At 40.6% G+C, this 16,348-nt stretch overlaps 2 protein-coding genes, 1 long non-coding RNA gene and 1 other non-coding gene across 5 annotated transcripts; 2 read left to right on the top strand and 2 right to left on the bottom strand.

The window, feature by feature from the left end:
* Positions 1 to 1,085: 1,085 nt before the first annotated feature.
* On the top strand, positions 1,086 to 7,096 carry zgc:195245 (uncharacterized protein LOC565483 homolog). 2 transcript variants are annotated; one of them, XM_046057640.1, is made up of 6 exons: positions 1,086 to 1,102; positions 3,618 to 3,804; positions 5,203 to 5,230; positions 5,442 to 5,592; positions 5,700 to 5,844; positions 6,377 to 7,096. In XM_046057640.1, exons 2-6 carry the CDS (start codon positions 3,781 to 3,783, stop codon positions 6,476 to 6,478), a joined length of 450 nt encoding a protein of 149 aa, XP_045913596.1. In that variant the 5' UTR covers positions 1,086 to 1,102; positions 3,618 to 3,780; the 3' UTR covers positions 6,479 to 7,096. The 2 variants fall into 2 exon arrangements, with proteins under 2 accessions (XP_045913596.1, XP_045913595.1); XM_046057639.1 differs by lacking the exon at positions 1,086 to 1,102 and having other exon boundaries at positions 3,591 to 3,804.
* LOC123975898 lies at positions 1,377 to 1,763 on the bottom strand. Its single transcript, XR_006826191.1, has one exon. It is a non-coding gene; the product is annotated as a small Cajal body-specific RNA 2 (non-coding RNA).
* On the bottom strand, positions 6,271 to 8,546 carry LOC123975851. The gene is made up of 2 exons (XR_006826173.1): positions 8,447 to 8,546; positions 6,271 to 7,354 (listed from the first exon to the last, which is right to left on the bottom strand). It is a non-coding gene; the product is annotated as an uncharacterized LOC123975851 (long non-coding RNA).
* A 4,300-nt stretch (positions 8,547 to 12,846) lies between these two features.
* On the top strand, positions 12,847 to 15,364 carry inavaa (innate immunity activator a). The gene is given in 7 exon segments (XM_046055635.1): positions 12,847 to 12,982; positions 13,568 to 13,701; positions 13,841 to 13,963; positions 14,072 to 14,306; positions 14,414 to 14,467; positions 15,041 to 15,272; positions 15,358 to 15,364. Coding segments are annotated over 7 exon segments (849 nt in total). The 5' UTR covers positions 12,847 to 12,918.
* Positions 15,365 to 16,348: the final 984 nt, after the last annotated feature.

Genomic DNA, 16,348 nt, shown 5'->3' with positions numbered 1-16,348 from the left:
AGAAGACTCAGAAGAAATACAGAGGCCACACCACAAGATGCAAACCACTCATCAGCAGGAAGAATCGGAAAGCCAGATTGAAATTTGCAAAGAAGTACAGAGATGAACTACAAAAGTTCTGGAACACGATCTTATGGACTGATGAGACCAAGATTAATTTCTACCAAAGTGATGGAAAGGCCAAAGTGTGGAGAAAGAAGGGAACCGCTTATGATCCGAATCATACAAGCTCATCTGTGAAGCATGCTGGAGGTAATGTCATGGCTTGGGCGTGCAAGGCTGCTTCTGGAACAGGCTCATTAATATTTATTAATGATGTAACTGATGATTGTAGCAGCAGAATGAATTCAGAAGTGTACAAAAACATTTTGTCTGACAGTTTAGGGAGAAATGCATTGAAACTAGTCAGGAGGAGGTTTATCATGCAGCAGGACACTGACCCAAAGCACACTGCCAACAAAACAAAGGACTTCATCAGGGGTAAAGCGTGCAAGGTTTTAGACTGGCCAAGTCAATCACCTGACCATAACCCAATAGAGCATGCATTTCAGCTCCTTAAGAGGAGACTGAAGGGAGAAACACCCCGAAACAAACAAGAACTGAAAGAAGCTGCAGTAAAAGCCTGGAATAGCATCACAAATGAAGAATGCAACAGTTTCACGATGTCGATGGGCGCAGGCTTGAGGCAGTTATTGCAAGCAAGGTTTATGCCACCAAATATTAAATGTTAATTAAATTATTTGTTCCATTACTTTTGTTCACCTGAGAATTCTGTGGTCTAATACAAACGGTGATATGTCCTATGTTTTAACACCTCTAGATGTGAATACCAAGAAATGAGAGCTGAGATTCTGAACTCTTGTCTCATACTCCTCTTTTGATCTTAAACCCAAATGTCTTCAGTGAATTTGCCTTACCGTTCCAAAACTTTGAGGGTACTGTACAATAAGTGGCCTACTTTCAATGTACATCTGAGCGTGTGAGTATTTGGACAGTTTAAACGTAATATTTAACTGAAGCATAAGCTACGAACGTCTAGGAACCTTGTGAAGTAACCATGACGACAGTAACATTAACCACCGTATCCCCGCCGTTAATGCAGGTAAAATGTTTTGTTCGTGAACTTATCTTACGAGGAACAGTCTCAGTTGACTGTACTTCAGTTCAATTAGCTCTAAAAGTACTTCACATGGTAAAATCGGGTAAAATACAGTTAGTTCCCACTTTTGGGTGGCTGTAGGCTGAAACCTTTGATCAATTCTAGCGACAAATAAAAAGCTGCCGACATCTTGTAACGTTGGTGTCTCGTGAGCAGAACGCGGCCGTTAAAACGATCAAATAACCGTCCAGGGCTCCAGGCTGGGTTTCTGTTGTGGTTAGATCAGAATCGCTTATTTACTCATTGTCCATTGTGAAGCTTGAGATGAACCCAAACTCACCCAGATCTAGTATATCTGATCAATTCATCATCTCTTCCCACAACATAAAGCGTGGAGGCCCTGCTAAAATCGTGCCTGCTGCTCATCGCCACGGAGGCTCGAGAGCGCTTTTCTTATCATCTCTGATCAGAGCAGAGCCAAACTCTGACCAAATCAAATAAGATCAGTGTGTAGTTTTTTACAGAAATAAACACTCACGCACACAAACACCCGGCATTCACTCACTCAAGCGATCACCAAATACTCACTCACACAGGTCCCACACACACGCCATTCAAACTATGAAGAAGGAGGAAAATCCGGGTCGGGTTTAAAGCTAAAAGCCGCAAGGAATCATGGGATAATCAAAGAAGAAAATAGTTGTATGTTGACCCCATGTGGTCATCAACGGAAAATACCTTACTTTTTTTCTTATTTTTTCTCCTTTATTCCTTGAATTACACGAAGCAATTACAGTTTTACAGTAAGGAAAGTTTATAAGAACACCGAAGAAATCAAAAATACATCAGTAAAAAATATAATACAAAAAAAAATAATTTAAACAAAAATGTAAGTAGCCTATACATATGAAGTGACCCCTAAACACAGGTTTCATGTGTAACTGTAGAAGTGTAGTGGGGAAAAAACAAAAACAAAACATGATTTTACAATTACATTAAATATGTAGGCAATTTTTTTTTATGCCTTCACAGTGCATGGCAAATAACGATTCCACAAGTGAATAATAAATGAAACAGAGAGGTCTGTTCAAACAGTAGGAAAAAATAATAGAACTGTTGTATTTGTAAGCTGAAAGAAAGAATATGGTAGGGAAGGAATTCATCTACACCAAATTAATTGATGTAAATGTAATTTTAAAAGGCAGTGATCTTTGCAAGATCCAGCATCAAAAGAATGACTATTAATTGACTAATGGCTGGAAAATACCTAATGTTTGCTCTGAACACTTTTGCACTGATATATGTATACGTACATATTGTTATGCTGGTTTCCTCAGAACAGAATCAGGAAAAGGACACCACTCAGTGCTAAATAAAAAGTACATATAATATGTAATTTGATCTATGAACAACTTTCAATCAATTACATTTTTGAGTAGGCTCACAAACCAAATAAATTACTTAATCTAAATTTAAAGTTTTCTATATACAGTGGTAACAGTGTCTTAAACACCAACAAAGATGTGAACCTTGAAAGAGTTTTGAATTTATCAACTGGTCATATACATGTCTTCTTCTTTGGTTCTCTATCGAAATCCGACGACAATGTGCACTCCTACTCCTTGCAACATTCATGCACATAGACATACATAAGTATACTTTATTTTGCTGGATGATTTTGAAAAACTTTAGTTGTGCTTGAGGAAGGGAACCTTTGTTTGTGATTTTATTTGCCAAGCGTGGGAGAGAAAGCAGAATATTTTGTTTAAAACCAAGCTGTAAAATAACCTACTATTGTAATGAAATTAAACGTTTAACCACTGCAACTGTACTTTTAGTGTCTTGTAAACCCATGAGGGTCGGGCACTGAATCTGAATCTGTTTTATTCTTTTGTTTAGTTGTTTTTACACAAAGCCCTAACAAGTGGCTGCAATTTAGCTTTAACTGGACACCCTCTATACATTACATATATTGCATTTCTCATACTTATGTAACATTTGTCTGTATTGTAACATTAAATTAACAAACAAATAAAGACTTGTGATAAGCATAAATAAAGCTTTATTTATGAAGTTTGAGGCTGTAGTGGTTCAAACACACACTGGGTGCTGCTCAGAAACTATATAGATAAACCAAAATTGTCTGTTACAAAGGCCGTGTCTGTGAGAAACACTGTCTTGAAAATGTTGATTATGCACTGTTTAGATCATTTCTATCCATGAGTTCAAATGTAGCAAACAAAAACCGCATACTGCAACTCATTGTTGTCCTTGTATTGAACCAGTGCTTCACATTATATAAAGTATGTTGGTTTGCCTGAAAACCTGTCTTGTTGGGAGTCTCTGTGGTGGTAGAGGAGTCGACTGGTACTAGTGCCGTGCTTGGTTGGTTTTAAGCTGCATTTGTGTCGGCTGCAATTAGCTAAGCTAGAGTCCTAAGCCCTGTGGGGGTTGTGAGGTAATCTTGAATGGTGTAATAAGATTTCAGCGTCTACTACCATCTATTGACTACTGCTAGGTGGCACATTGAGTCCGAGGATCCCTCATCAACATGCTGGACTCGGACGCAGCAAAGGAACAGACCACAGACACACTGCGTGAGGAGGTGTGATTCTTAGAGCTATGGACTAAAACAGGAAGACTGTTACTGGACAGAAACAGTGGACCTCCACCATCCTGCCATGGAGGGGTCAACTGCAAAAAAAGTGAGTTCGTGCAAGATGTTTTCTTATGCCTTCACTCCTGTCTGGTGAGTGAGAGGTCAGTGTCTGGTCTGGTGGCCAGTGATCTGTCAGAGGTTTAGCTGACTTCATTGTAGCCTTGGTGATTTTACACTTGTGGTTTATTTTGAATTCTATGTTGTCTAATAGACCTTACATCCCTCATATTGTGTAGATTATGGACACTGCGACAATCTAGAATCAAATCACATAATTTGAATGAGATTATTATTATTATTATTATTTTACAGAATAGGATGATCACTATAATTTATTTAGCAAAGTTATAGTCCATTCATTTATAAAAATGCTTTAGTTCAGGTGAAATGTGTAGTGTGTTGTCATCAAAGTTTTTATCCACATTGAAATCTATCAAGATTTATTAAGTGTGTATATCTTGTACTCATTGTTGCCTTTTATGTTTACCTAAATGTGCCACTGATATTCTCAAATAGAGCCACATGTTGTGACTTCTCACCATTGTAAATAGCTGGGGGTTTCATGTCCCACTGCATAAAACAAACAAACACATATGTTGATGTTTCTGAAGGTAAAATTTGAGTCAGTTGGTGATAATTCAATTCAGAGCATCTGATCTAGACAGAAGGAGAAGTTGTGAGATTAGGTGAAGTGATTTTGCTGGATCCCGTCCCAGCCCTGCAGGCCCTGACTGGAACAATGGCTTTGCATCAGGTCAAACACCCGTCAGGTGATCCCCCAGCTCAGCCTCTCTACAGGGGCCCTGAGGAAGGACAGGATTTGGAGGCTTATATCGGTGACAGAACAGTAAAAGGCACAATCCCAAACACAGTTATGAGGTTGGGAATCTTCTGGTCAGCTGTAGGGCAGGAAATAACAGAAATACGCTGTTATCTGGTGTCTGAGAAAGGTTGTTCAGACCAGTCACATCTACCACCTGTTACTTGCTCTTTGTGATCCTTTCATCCTTACCAGTTATCTGGTTTCAGTGGGTGCGGCAGAGGTATCAGACTGATTGTGTTACAATAGGATGTCATGCCAAGATTTCATCCCATAATATTATGGCATGAGTATAATAAATGCAGTTTACATCATCATGTTTACATCATTGTCTTTTTTAAATTACTGGTAAAACTTTGGCCAACCCACATTAAAGTCTCATTGACAAGAGCTGACAGAGCTGTTACATCATCTTCGTGCTCCAAGTAAACACAGCTCACCTGCTTAAACAGGCACAGAGGGCACTGTCGCTTTAGCTCTTATAGCATGTAATTATACCATCTGTCCAGAAAAGAAAGCAGATGATTTGACATACCAGTTTTAGTACATCAATGTTAAGATGTCTGGATGTGATATCATCTACTTGTCAAATTACTAACTTCTTCCACACTTTTTAACCAACAGAAACCAGGATATGGACATCACAAAAAAGGTAACTTGAACACACAAATGCTAGACTAAAAATGTATTATATAAATGTATAAAAATATATTCTTATATTAAAACAAGCACACATACAGTTGATGATACTGTGGTTTGGAATATTTGATTGTATCACTGAAATGTCACTAATCAAATATTTAATCTATTTGTTCTAAATGTTGAGGTCACCAGATAATTATGAGTTGTTTTGTGTTCCTCAGAGACCTCTGTTGGCCACCCGCCACTGTACCGTCAGTCCACAGCAGACTTCAGTGGTGACGAGATGGTTCAGCCCAGGAGACTGAATGGTTCCTCAGTGGAGACTCCCAGCCACCAGGACCTGCACCGGGAGCTGCTGCTCAGCCATAAACGGTACAGGAGGTCGAACGACACTGTTCTCTGGTCTTAATGCGGTCAGCATTTGAAACAGAGCACTTTGTGTGTGTGTGAGTGAGTGTGACATCTGACTGACCATGCAGGGGCCTGCTGCTGGAGGAGAAACCGGAGCTGAAACGAGTGTTGGAGCAGCGCAGGCTGGAACTGCACAGGGAGGAGGAGCTGGCACAACGGCGGCCCTCAGATCTGGAGACGGAGCTCCGCAAAAGGCAGCAGAAGCTGGAAGAGGTCAGAGACTCATAACAAACGGCTAAGAGACATTTCACGAAGTAATTATAAAACACTATTAAATTCACTTTGGCCGACACACACACACAGGTGTTGTTGTTAGTGTTACCACAAGGCTTTGATTTTAAGGGTCAAAGCCAGAAGGTAAATAAGTACATTTAGTCAAGGACCACATATGAGGTACTTTTGCCTTACTACTACACTATATGTCTACTTCATTACATTCCAGAGGGAAATATATAGGTGCTGGTTCATTTTTAAATTTAGTGTACATTTGAAAAAACATACGATAAGCTTAAAAACACAAAGCACAAACATTTCCCCACTCTACTTTTCAGATGGTAGAATAATGGTTCAACACTAAAAGTATCCAATATTTCACCAAAAAAGCAAAGCTTAGAGACAAGTCCAAAAGATGAAAACAAATGTGTTGCAGAACTTTGTTTTTATTTCTGTCTGCCCCATTAATCACCTCACAACTCTTTAGATTCCCCAATGCAAACACTGACTAGTCCTTTATTTATTTTTCCAGTATGAGCAGGAAGAGATCAGGCAGCGGGAGAACCAAGAGAAGATCCCAGAGTTTGTCCGTGTGAAGGACAACCTGAGGCGAACACAGACGTTTGAGCAGTGAGGCCCCAAGGCTCCCATCAGCCCCTGCAGCATCTCACCATAGTGGCCCTATCTTTATGTTCACTGTCTACTGAGTCTACTGAGTTCTAAAAAAAAAAAGAGGCACCAGCTTACTACACATCTGTTAGTGAATTTAAAATTGCATTCTGAAATATCCGCATTTGTGTAAGGAATCCTGCATATCAGGAAACATAATCCACACTTAGCAATGTCTTCTTAAAACGCTGTCAAATTTTTGTTTCTGATGGGGGAAAGGAAGTGCTAATTTTATATTCGTAATTATGTGGATCAACGGAAAGCTACTACTGTTCAGAGGCTGGGTATTTTTTATGTTTTCTATATTGTATATTTTTTAAATCAACATATCGTGCTTCTTCCTTGATTAAAGGAGCATGAGACTGTTGATAACTGTTTTATTGTTTGCTCAGTGGGAGGGCCGCATCACTCTAATTCTTTACTTTCTATAAGACTGCTATGGGATTGTGTGTGATTGACCGAACTATTTTCTATCACTAGAAATCCCCCATTGTTACAAATATGTTTGTTTATCTGCTTCTGTCATGACTTTTGATTCTTAGTGTGTCTGTGTGCTGTGGAAATAAAGACTTTATGGTTTGCAGAGATGTGTTGTTTTGTTGGACACAATTCAAAGCACCGGGGATTGATTTGCATGCAGCTCTTCTCCCTGAGGACTCTTGCGGGTCTTTCACATGGATATGGGACTTCATTTAATTAGCTGATCTTTTCATTCCATCACGGGACGAGAGGAGAAAGCACCGGCCATCTGGAGGAGGCCTTTCAGGATATATTGGCTAGGAATACCCAAGGGCCTGCTTAAGGCACTGCAGACATTTGGGATGGTCAGGGAAGCCACCGGCTGAAGGCAAATAAAAGAAGTCGGTTTGTTATTTCAGAATTACATTTAGATTATTTTGGTAACACAACTCATACACAAAGAAAGACATTCAGATATCTTAAGCATAATCAGCAAAATGTACTTAAACTATCAAAAGTAAACATACTCATTAATTTAGATTGTTAAATGTTGTAACTGGTCGTTGTCGAGCTACTTCATACTACTTTATATACTGTAGTATTGGGTAGCTCAATGTGTAACAGTACATAATATTTTCTAATTAAATCTTTTGAAATCTTAATCTGCAGAGTAACTCATAACACTGGCTGTCAAATAAATGTAGTGGAGTACAGTGGGGGAAAGTAGCTAAGTATATTTACTCAAGTACTTTACTTAAGTAGAAGTTTTCAGGTACTTGTACTTCATTTGATTATTTCCCTTTTATGCTACTTACTTTAACTCAATTACAATTCAGAGGCAAATAGTATACATTAATTTTATAATTTAAATGACTAGGTGTTTTCCAGATTCTGAATAATGCTACAAAATATAATCAATAAATTCTGATATTTTATTGATAAGGCTTGATTCCAAAGGGAAAATACACAAGATTTCCACCAGTATACAAAGTAATATATTGCATATATATATAATTATATATATATAAATATATATGAATATATATCTATATTGAAAATGACCCCACTTTGCATGCAGATGCATCATTAAAGTCATGTGAATGCGTCTATAATCATAGTCCAACAATATATTAAACATTATTCTGAAATTATTTTTTTAAACTTTTACTTTTGGTATATATTTTGATGCTAACACTTCTGTATCAAAATAAACATCCCTCAGCATAAAATATTCACCTCAGCACAAGTAGACCAAATATACCTTAGTATAAATAAATCTCATTCTGTGTATGCTAATCAGAAGTAGCCAACACATGTCTGCAATGTAGCTGTGATTTAGGGTTTAATGTATTCTTGTCTGGTTGGTAATGGATGAGTGGGTGCTGTAAATTGGCTCAAACATCACACTTTACTCTTTTTCATCATCATGGCGGAAGGAAGAGTGTTGTCTTGTTCTGCACCACCACTTACTTACTTGCCAGCTGTCCTTGGTTTTACCAAAACTTGTCTCTTCCTCCGGCCATTCTCCTTTTGTGCCTCGTTGCAAATTAAAAGCCCCCTCAGCGAGTCGCGTGCTGTGTCAATACACAGAGTGTCTGAAAAGTCAGCAGCGTCGGACCAAACCATTTGAAATAGTCCGGGGAGATCACCGGTCACATTAATATTTACCGTTCCCGGTTAAAAACGTATTTTAGTGAAGACAATACATTTTAGAGAGTATACACAGAGAAAAACTGTATTTAAAGCAAATGTAAGAGGAAATGAGTTAGCATAGAAATACTTTAGCAAAAAATCAATTAAGTTAATCCCCCCTCACTCGAAAAGTGGAGTCGACTGAAACAGATGTCCCAAGCGTTACTTTCACATCTGACCAGAGGAAGTCTGAACAACTCCTGTAGTCCTGAGAGGATGCTGTAGAGGAGCAGAAAACACGCAACGAGGTAAGGTACGAGGCACACGAGATTTTTTGTACTGTAAACAACATTATAAAAAATTAAACCACCGGACGGGTACGGAGCAGCGACATTAGGACAACCAGTATTAAGCTAAGATGAAGTGTGTGAGGGATGCTTCTGTAAGTCGGTAAACTTTAGAGAATCGGTCCAGATCAATTAGATTCACTTAATGTGCTTTTTGGGCTGCATGTAATCCTTAAAAAGAGAAACACTTACAAAGCACAAGTTCATTGTGATTGGTGTTTACTAAGTAACGAGGTGCATTTACTCAAATTCTTTACTAAACTACAGTCATGAGGTATTTGAAATTAACTTCAGTATTTAATGTATTTTCTGCTGCTTTCTGCGTGGACACCACTTCAGTTCAGCAGGGAAATATTGTACTTTTTACTTCACTGTATTTATTTGACTATATTATTTGGCTATAGTTACATAACATACTACAATTTTTCATGCAAAACATAAAGAAAATATGATGCATTTACTTGTGATCTTGTTGATATGTACTTTTACTTCAGTAACATTTTAAATGCAGGACTTGTAATGGAATGTATTAATAGTGTGGTAGTGCCATTTTTACTTAGCAAAGTAATTTGGATCTGAAAGGTGCTTCTTCCTTCACTGCTTTTCTTCTTACCAAAATACCTTATCTATTAAAAAACTGTTACATAGAAGAGTTAAAACCCTTCAGTATTACAACTATCAGATTAAGCTGTTATGACGAATGAAACACCCGTGTTGAGTGTCTGCAGTTTAATCAGTATTGTACCATGATTATGCAGGGGTTGCTTTCACAGATAAACAACTCTAAACGATGTGGGGCTGGTTGGTGGCAGTTGTTTGTGTGCCCATGGCAGGAGAATAAACACAATCTCCTACAGTCCTCATGCTGACAGACATGCAGTGCTACTGTGGTGCTAAAGGCAACACCTCTATGTTGTTGGAGTCCTCCCCCCCCCCGTTCTTTTTGTCAATAGTGGGCACTTGTGGGTGAAAAGCTGTAACCACATCCTGCCAGTGGCCCTAGATGGCCATCAGTGTCCATTCAGGGGCACCAGAAGTGATGACTCAGAGGGACAAGGTGTCCTGCTCCCCGGCCAGCCCTTCAGCCTGTGGAGAACAATGGAGCATCTCTTCTTGCCCTCTGTATTTACGTTGTCATTGAGCTGTGACAGGGCTGGTGTGTCTGGCCAGCATATGGCCTCCAGTGACTGAGAGCAGGCTGATGTGGTGCTTATTACCCCTGCATTGTTTCTGCTGGAAAACAAAGACCCCTGCACTACTTGACAGTGTTGATCTGACAAAGAAAAGAGGCTGACAGCATTTGAGTCTTTCATACAGACTTCTCCTAACCATGTTATCAAAGCCTCGTCTGCATTTTGCTGTAGTCTGTGTAGTTTCCACACTCAGCACTTCTTCTTAAGACAAAGATCTGACTCCAGTGACGCGCTTTGTAATATAACACTTCATTTTTTTCCCTCTTCCTGCCGCTCCCCCACATTGATGCGCTTTTCTTCCAGCAGCCCATATATTGTGTACAGAGTGGATCCATTTTGCTGAATGGATTTTGGCTTTTCATCAGACTCTGAAATAAGGCATGCTGTAAAGTCATTTGGTTTCTTCCATAGTATCAGCATTCAGTAGAGAATCTTAATTACAGGGTTCGAGCAGGCCTCGGTCTGGTTTCAGGCATCCCTCACTGTTTCCTCGGCGAGGCTGGTCCCCATCGGTAATTCCAGGGCCGACCACAGTGGTAATGAGCAAGGCGCTGGTGGCGGCGTTCCAGGAGATCGCAGCTCCAAGGGCTCATGGGAAAGGGTGGTGGGGGGAAGTCTGGGAGACAGTGACTCCACATCATGATCCCTTGCCATAAACACCCACTTCCGTAGATGTTGCACTGTAACGGTCTGGTGAGCGAGGATGGGTGGGATGACCAGCTCCCGTCCCTGACGCATTCCTAGATAGTCGCAATTAGCGGTGATGACATGCGCCGCAATCAAGATGTTATGACTACATCAATCAACTCTGCCGGGTGGAGACCGTGCTATCAGCAGCTATCCCAGCAGGAAATGGACTGCTATTCCTGTTACACTCGATCAAGAAAAGTATTGTTTTCTGGCTCTCCCTGAGAGTATAATTTCAACACTCCCACGACTCCCAAGTTTTTATGAAAGCTATGACAAACGGCAACACCTTCTTGGCAATAAGACTTTTAGTTAGATCTGCTGTTTCACCCGAACTCGCCCACCCACCCACTCGCTCAGCCCAGACCTCCGACCACAGACTTTTGTGAAAGTCTTCAGAGAGTTATGGGGTGTAAGTGGGTAAATCCCACATTACCCTGCCTGTCTCTGATTACCAGGCTGGATTCCTGTTGACGTCTTTAGTTTTAGGTTGCTGCAGCGTGGAGCCGTGCTTCTGAGAGTACAGCAGGCCCCGACCTTGCGTGGTAAAAAAAACCCAACGCTGTTCTTTTCTTCCACCTCTCACTGCAGCCTTGTCTCAGTATTGGCCCAACGACACTGCGCGGGGCCTGAAGCAGAGTTGTCAGCAGATATTGCACCCACAGCAGATTATTGAGGCCGGTCGGTGGATACAGGGCCTTTGTTGCAGTGTTGTTTTACTGACTCGAGCTGCCTGTGCCTCATTGTGCTACCGGCTGCTCATGGCTGCGTCAGTTCACATGAGTTGCTGTGGTGAATGGGTCAGGCCTATGGGATACACAATAATATCCTGTTAGAGGAGGATTTCATCCACATGGGCTTCTGGGTCTTCCTGGTCCCTGCAGGAAAAGGCCCGATAAGCAATCTCCAAACACAGAGGAGGAGACATGATTGAGGATTATGCACAGCATACACATTCAATCATGCGGTGTCTGTTTTCATGTCACCTCTCCTCCCCATCATTCCTGACTAACAACACATCATTTGCTTCATCATATGAGCTTTGATTACATTATATTAACACAGAGGCTGCTCTAGGAATCATCAAGATCATGAAATATAATTTTATGAATGTGCAGCATTGAAGACCGGCTAATGATATCCTTTAATCATGTTAGTGCCTTTAACATTGTCTCTTGTGATCTGCCGGCCTATTTTAAGAGAAGTCTACTGTGGTGGCAGACATGTGAGATCCAGAATAAATTGATTGACCTACAAAATGAATAAAATCCTAAGGCGATTTCACCAAAACAGTCACACACAGACCTTCTGGCTGGGTGTTAAAAGCCTTGACTTGTCTCTAAATCTCCAATTTGTTGCTGTTGTTCCTCTCCGCGTATCTTTTTTGCTCATTGTCAGTCAGATGTTCGGTGGACAGCAACAATGGGATGGAGCGAGCCATAAACATGAATTGTGCTCGTCTGTTTGTGAAAGTGTGTTAGTGAAATGGGCAGTGTTGCACAGGAGTCAGCAGGGAACTTATGATGTGATGCTGCGTGGACAAGCCCATCATTGAGACATTCTTCCACTTCAAAAGACCCCAGAGGGTTTTCTGGAAACTGGTTGAATGGGAGCTGAGGGAGGGGTGCACGGGGGTAACAGGTGCAGTCCATGAGTGGGGTAATTCCTGCAGCCATCTGCTTTCTCTTTCGTAGTCCGGGCTCTTTAAACGCCCTCTGACACGCCTCATGGCGACACACTCCCCTAGCCAGCCACACCGCGCCCCGTCACCATGGCACCACGATTCGGATTAACCCCCGCACATGTGCCGAGTCAACCTTTGGGGTCTGCCTCTTTTGTGAGTGAGCACTGGGAGGGAGAAAGAGATGGAGGAGGAGAGCTGCATGGATAAGTGTGTGAAAGGACACTCGCCAGTCATTCACTTTTGTTAAGTAAAGCAGCAGGAGCTTGCATGAATGAAGCCATGTGGTAGGAAAACAACAGGAGAATATATATTCTTACACATGATCAATCTAACTTTTAGTAATCCGTGAAATATCTGCTTACTTCAACAGGTTTCTCTAAAAAATTAATAACAGATAGTCAAGATGACAGCCATGGAGAGTAAAGAGGAGATCAGTGACACAGACAGTGGGATTATCTTGCACTCTGGTAAGAACACCATGACAAAATATAAAAAATACAGGATCTGATTTCAACATATGTCATGTATAGCTTAGGGATGCATAATCAATATAAAACACATTATTAGTAATGATATAAAAAAAAAGAAAATGTTTCAAGTCACACTATATTTATTTGTCAGGAAATAAATGACATTCTCAATTATTCCTATCTCACTTTTAACATTCATAAACATTTAAGGGTTAATTGTGAAGAAATAACGTCACAAATAATGCAATACTTTTAGTTTGCAGATTTTGTAGATGTTGATACACTTTATTATAAATATTTTTTATAGTATATTAATACTAACTCAATACTAATAAGAACCAATGTTAGCATAAGGGCAGAAGAAACAATACAGCAATAAACTGTACAATATACCATAAAGCGCCAGCTGCAGCGCTGATAAGCAGCTGCCCCATTGTGCTGCATTTTGTGTGTGTGTTTTATAAAATGGGATGCCATATGGGATGATATACAGTAGAAATAGTGAATAGTTGTTTTATGTCTATGGCTGATACAAACCCTGATGAGGAAAGCCTGATCTGATTATCTGTGTGTGGACTGCAGGTCCAGACAGCCCCACGTCCCCGGTGAAGGATCTGACCACGCACACCAGAGCCCTGAAGCTGAAGCACCAGTCTCTGGAGGAGCGCCTGGAGCTCTGCCTGCTGGAGCTCAGAAAGCTCTGCATCAGGGAGGCAGTAAGTTGCTTCTAGATGATAACATGTAGACACTGCGAGGTATCATTTTATGATTTGATAAGTTAGAAGGAACTTTGTCATAGCTCTAAATGAGGGGTTTTCCTTTTGTGTAATCAACACTTTTATTTTGAATTCACAGGAGCTGACGGGTAAACTGCCCTCAGACTATCCTCTGATGCCCGATGAGAAGCTACCCCAGGTCAGAAGGAGGATTGGAGCTTGCTTCAAGCTGGACGAAGGTCTGATCCATCTGGATAAACAGGTATGAGCCACCATCAGTGTTTGTTACTATTATCATTGGGGAAATAAAGAAAGTAAACAAAAGAAACTACAATTCATCAGCTAAAAACTGAATATGTCTTTGTCGTAGGATTCAGAGTTGCAAGCGCTGGAAACTGACTTGGCTCTTCAGCGGCAGATTTATGAGGCGGCCCGGAAACTCTCCCTGGAGGGCCACCTCAGTAAACCACAGAAGAAGAGCCGGCTGCAGCAGTGCAAGAGGGAGGAGAAGAAAGTGAAGGAACTACAGGAGGCTGTGTTCCAGCACAGGATCAAGAGCGAGTGTAACTCACCGTGCATCACCCTCTCAAGCAGCCAAAACAAAGGTGAGTGACAACGCTGCCCTCCTCAGGCCAAACTGGGCATGGCACTCATAACCACATCCTTGGGTTTGAGGGACGCTTTTAAAATGTTGCTCCCTTTCTGTTTGCAGATCTTTGCATGTCTGATGACAGCTCTCTGTCTGATGTGGTGGCACTGGATGATGGTGAGTGGGAAGCACACATAAATATATAAGCTTATATGTATAAGCTTTGAAGATTATCACCCCTATCTTACAAACAGGCTTTGATTAGATATACCATGAAAAGAAGTTTGTAATCAGTGGAATCAACTGGAAGAAGTACTTCAGTAAAAGTATGCATCAAAATATACTTAAAGTGCCAAAAGTAAAAGTACTCACAATGCAGAATTGCCTATTTCAAAATAATCTATATTATCATATCATTTTAATGTTGCAGCTGGTAAAGATTGGGCTAATTTAAATTACTTTATGTACTGCTGTGTAGCTTGTGAATTTAGGTCTTTTCTTAACCTACAAAAATACATCATGATGTATTTGTTGATTTTATTTTGTATTTTTAATCTGAGCCTGCAATGTACCGAGTGAATACAGTAAATAATTGTAGTGGAGTTTGCCTCTGAAATGTTGTGGTGTAGAAGTATAAAACAGCAGAAAATGGAAATGGCCAAGTAAAGTAAAAATACAGTACTAACAAAAGCATACTCTGACAGTCCTGCCTCATACCGACTGTTTGATGTTATCTGTGATCATCCATAGATGTGGACTCGTCCAGCCCCCCCTCTCCTCCAGTGTTGGGCACTTCCTACTTGGACCCTCTGCAGCCGTCGGCCGAGACCCTTCAGTCATCCCAGCAGTCATCAAGCCAGCTCAGTGTGGAGCACGAGCGCTCCCCCATCCAAAATTCTCCATGGAAGGAGTCCAGTCTGGATCAGCCTTACCAGAAGGCGACAAAGCCTCGTTCTGCTTGCAACAGCAGGTCCAGGTAGGAGTCTGAAGTGTAATAACAACCCATCGAATAAGCAACTGTACTGAACTAGAGTAAAATTAGAGTTTGTGTCTGTTTTACTTTGCAGAAAATAACATTTGAAATGTAACAATAGATTTGTTCCTGTTTTACATATTACACTATCAACATGACTAAACCAGTTACAGTTAAAACTTTAACCAGCATTTTTTTACCGGTAGTAGTAAAGTTGACTTGATTGTCCAAAAACGCTGCACTCCTGCCACTGGCTCACCAGCAGTGATGTGGAAATTAGACTCATTTTAAAAAAATGGCATTATTTCCATTAATCTAATGAGGTTTGTGTCTCTTTTTGAGGATGAAATTATTAATGATTCAAGTTTTTGATATTTATTAAGTGTAAATGATACAGTGCCTTGCGAAAGTATTCGGCCCCCTTGAACTTTTGCCACATTTCAGGCTTCAAACATAAAGATATAAAACTGTAATTTTTTGTGAAGAATCAACAACAAGTGGGACACAATTATGAAGTGGAACAAAATTTATTGGATATTTCAAACTTTAACAAATAAAAAACTGAAAAATTGGGCGTGCAAAATTATTCAGCCCCCTTAAGTTAGTACTTTGTAGCGCCACCTTTTGCTGCAATTACAGCTGTAAGTCGCTTGGGGTACGTCTCTCAGTTTTGCACATCGAGAGACTGAAATTTTTGCCCATTCCTCCTTGCAAAACAGCTCGAGCTCAGTGAGGTTGGATGGAGAGCGTTTGTGAACAGCAGTTTTCAGTTCTTTCCACAGATTCTCGATTGGATTCAGGTCTGGACTTTGACTTGGCCATTCTAACACCTGGATAGGTTTATTTGTGAACCATTCCAGTGTAGATTTTGCTTTATGTTTTGGATCATTGTCTTGTTGGAAGACAAATCTCCGTCCCAGTCTCAGGTCTTTTGCAGACTCCATCAGGTTTTCTTCCAGAATGGTCCTGTATTTGGCTCCATCCATCTTCCCATCAATTTTAACCATCTTCCCTGTCCCTGCTGAAGAAAAGCAGGCCCAAACCATGATGCTGCCACCACCATGTTTGACAGTGGGGATGGTGTG

The sequence above is a fragment of the Micropterus dolomieu genome, linkage group LG08 (assembly GCF_021292245.1).
Source record: "Micropterus dolomieu isolate WLL.071019.BEF.003 ecotype Adirondacks linkage group LG08, ASM2129224v1, whole genome shotgun sequence".
NCBI lineage: Eukaryota > Metazoa > Chordata > Actinopteri > Centrarchiformes > Centrarchidae > Micropterus > Micropterus dolomieu.
The sequence above is the reverse complement of the archived record's forward strand: the minus strand, read 5'-3'. Positions and strand labels throughout refer to the sequence as shown.

Bases quoted from the DNA above. Each gene is read 5' to 3' on its own strand.
- zgc:195245 (XM_046057640.1), top strand. From the start codon at position 3,781: ATGGAGGGGTCAACTGCAAAAAAA. The intron at 3,805-5,202 runs GTGAGTTCGTGC...TTTAACCAACAG, and splicing joins AGGGGTCAACTGCAAAAAAA to AAACCAGGATATGGACATCA. The intron at 5,231-5,441 runs GTAACTTGAACA...TGTGTTCCTCAG, and splicing joins ATATGGACATCACAAAAAAG to AGACCTCTGTTGGCCACCCG.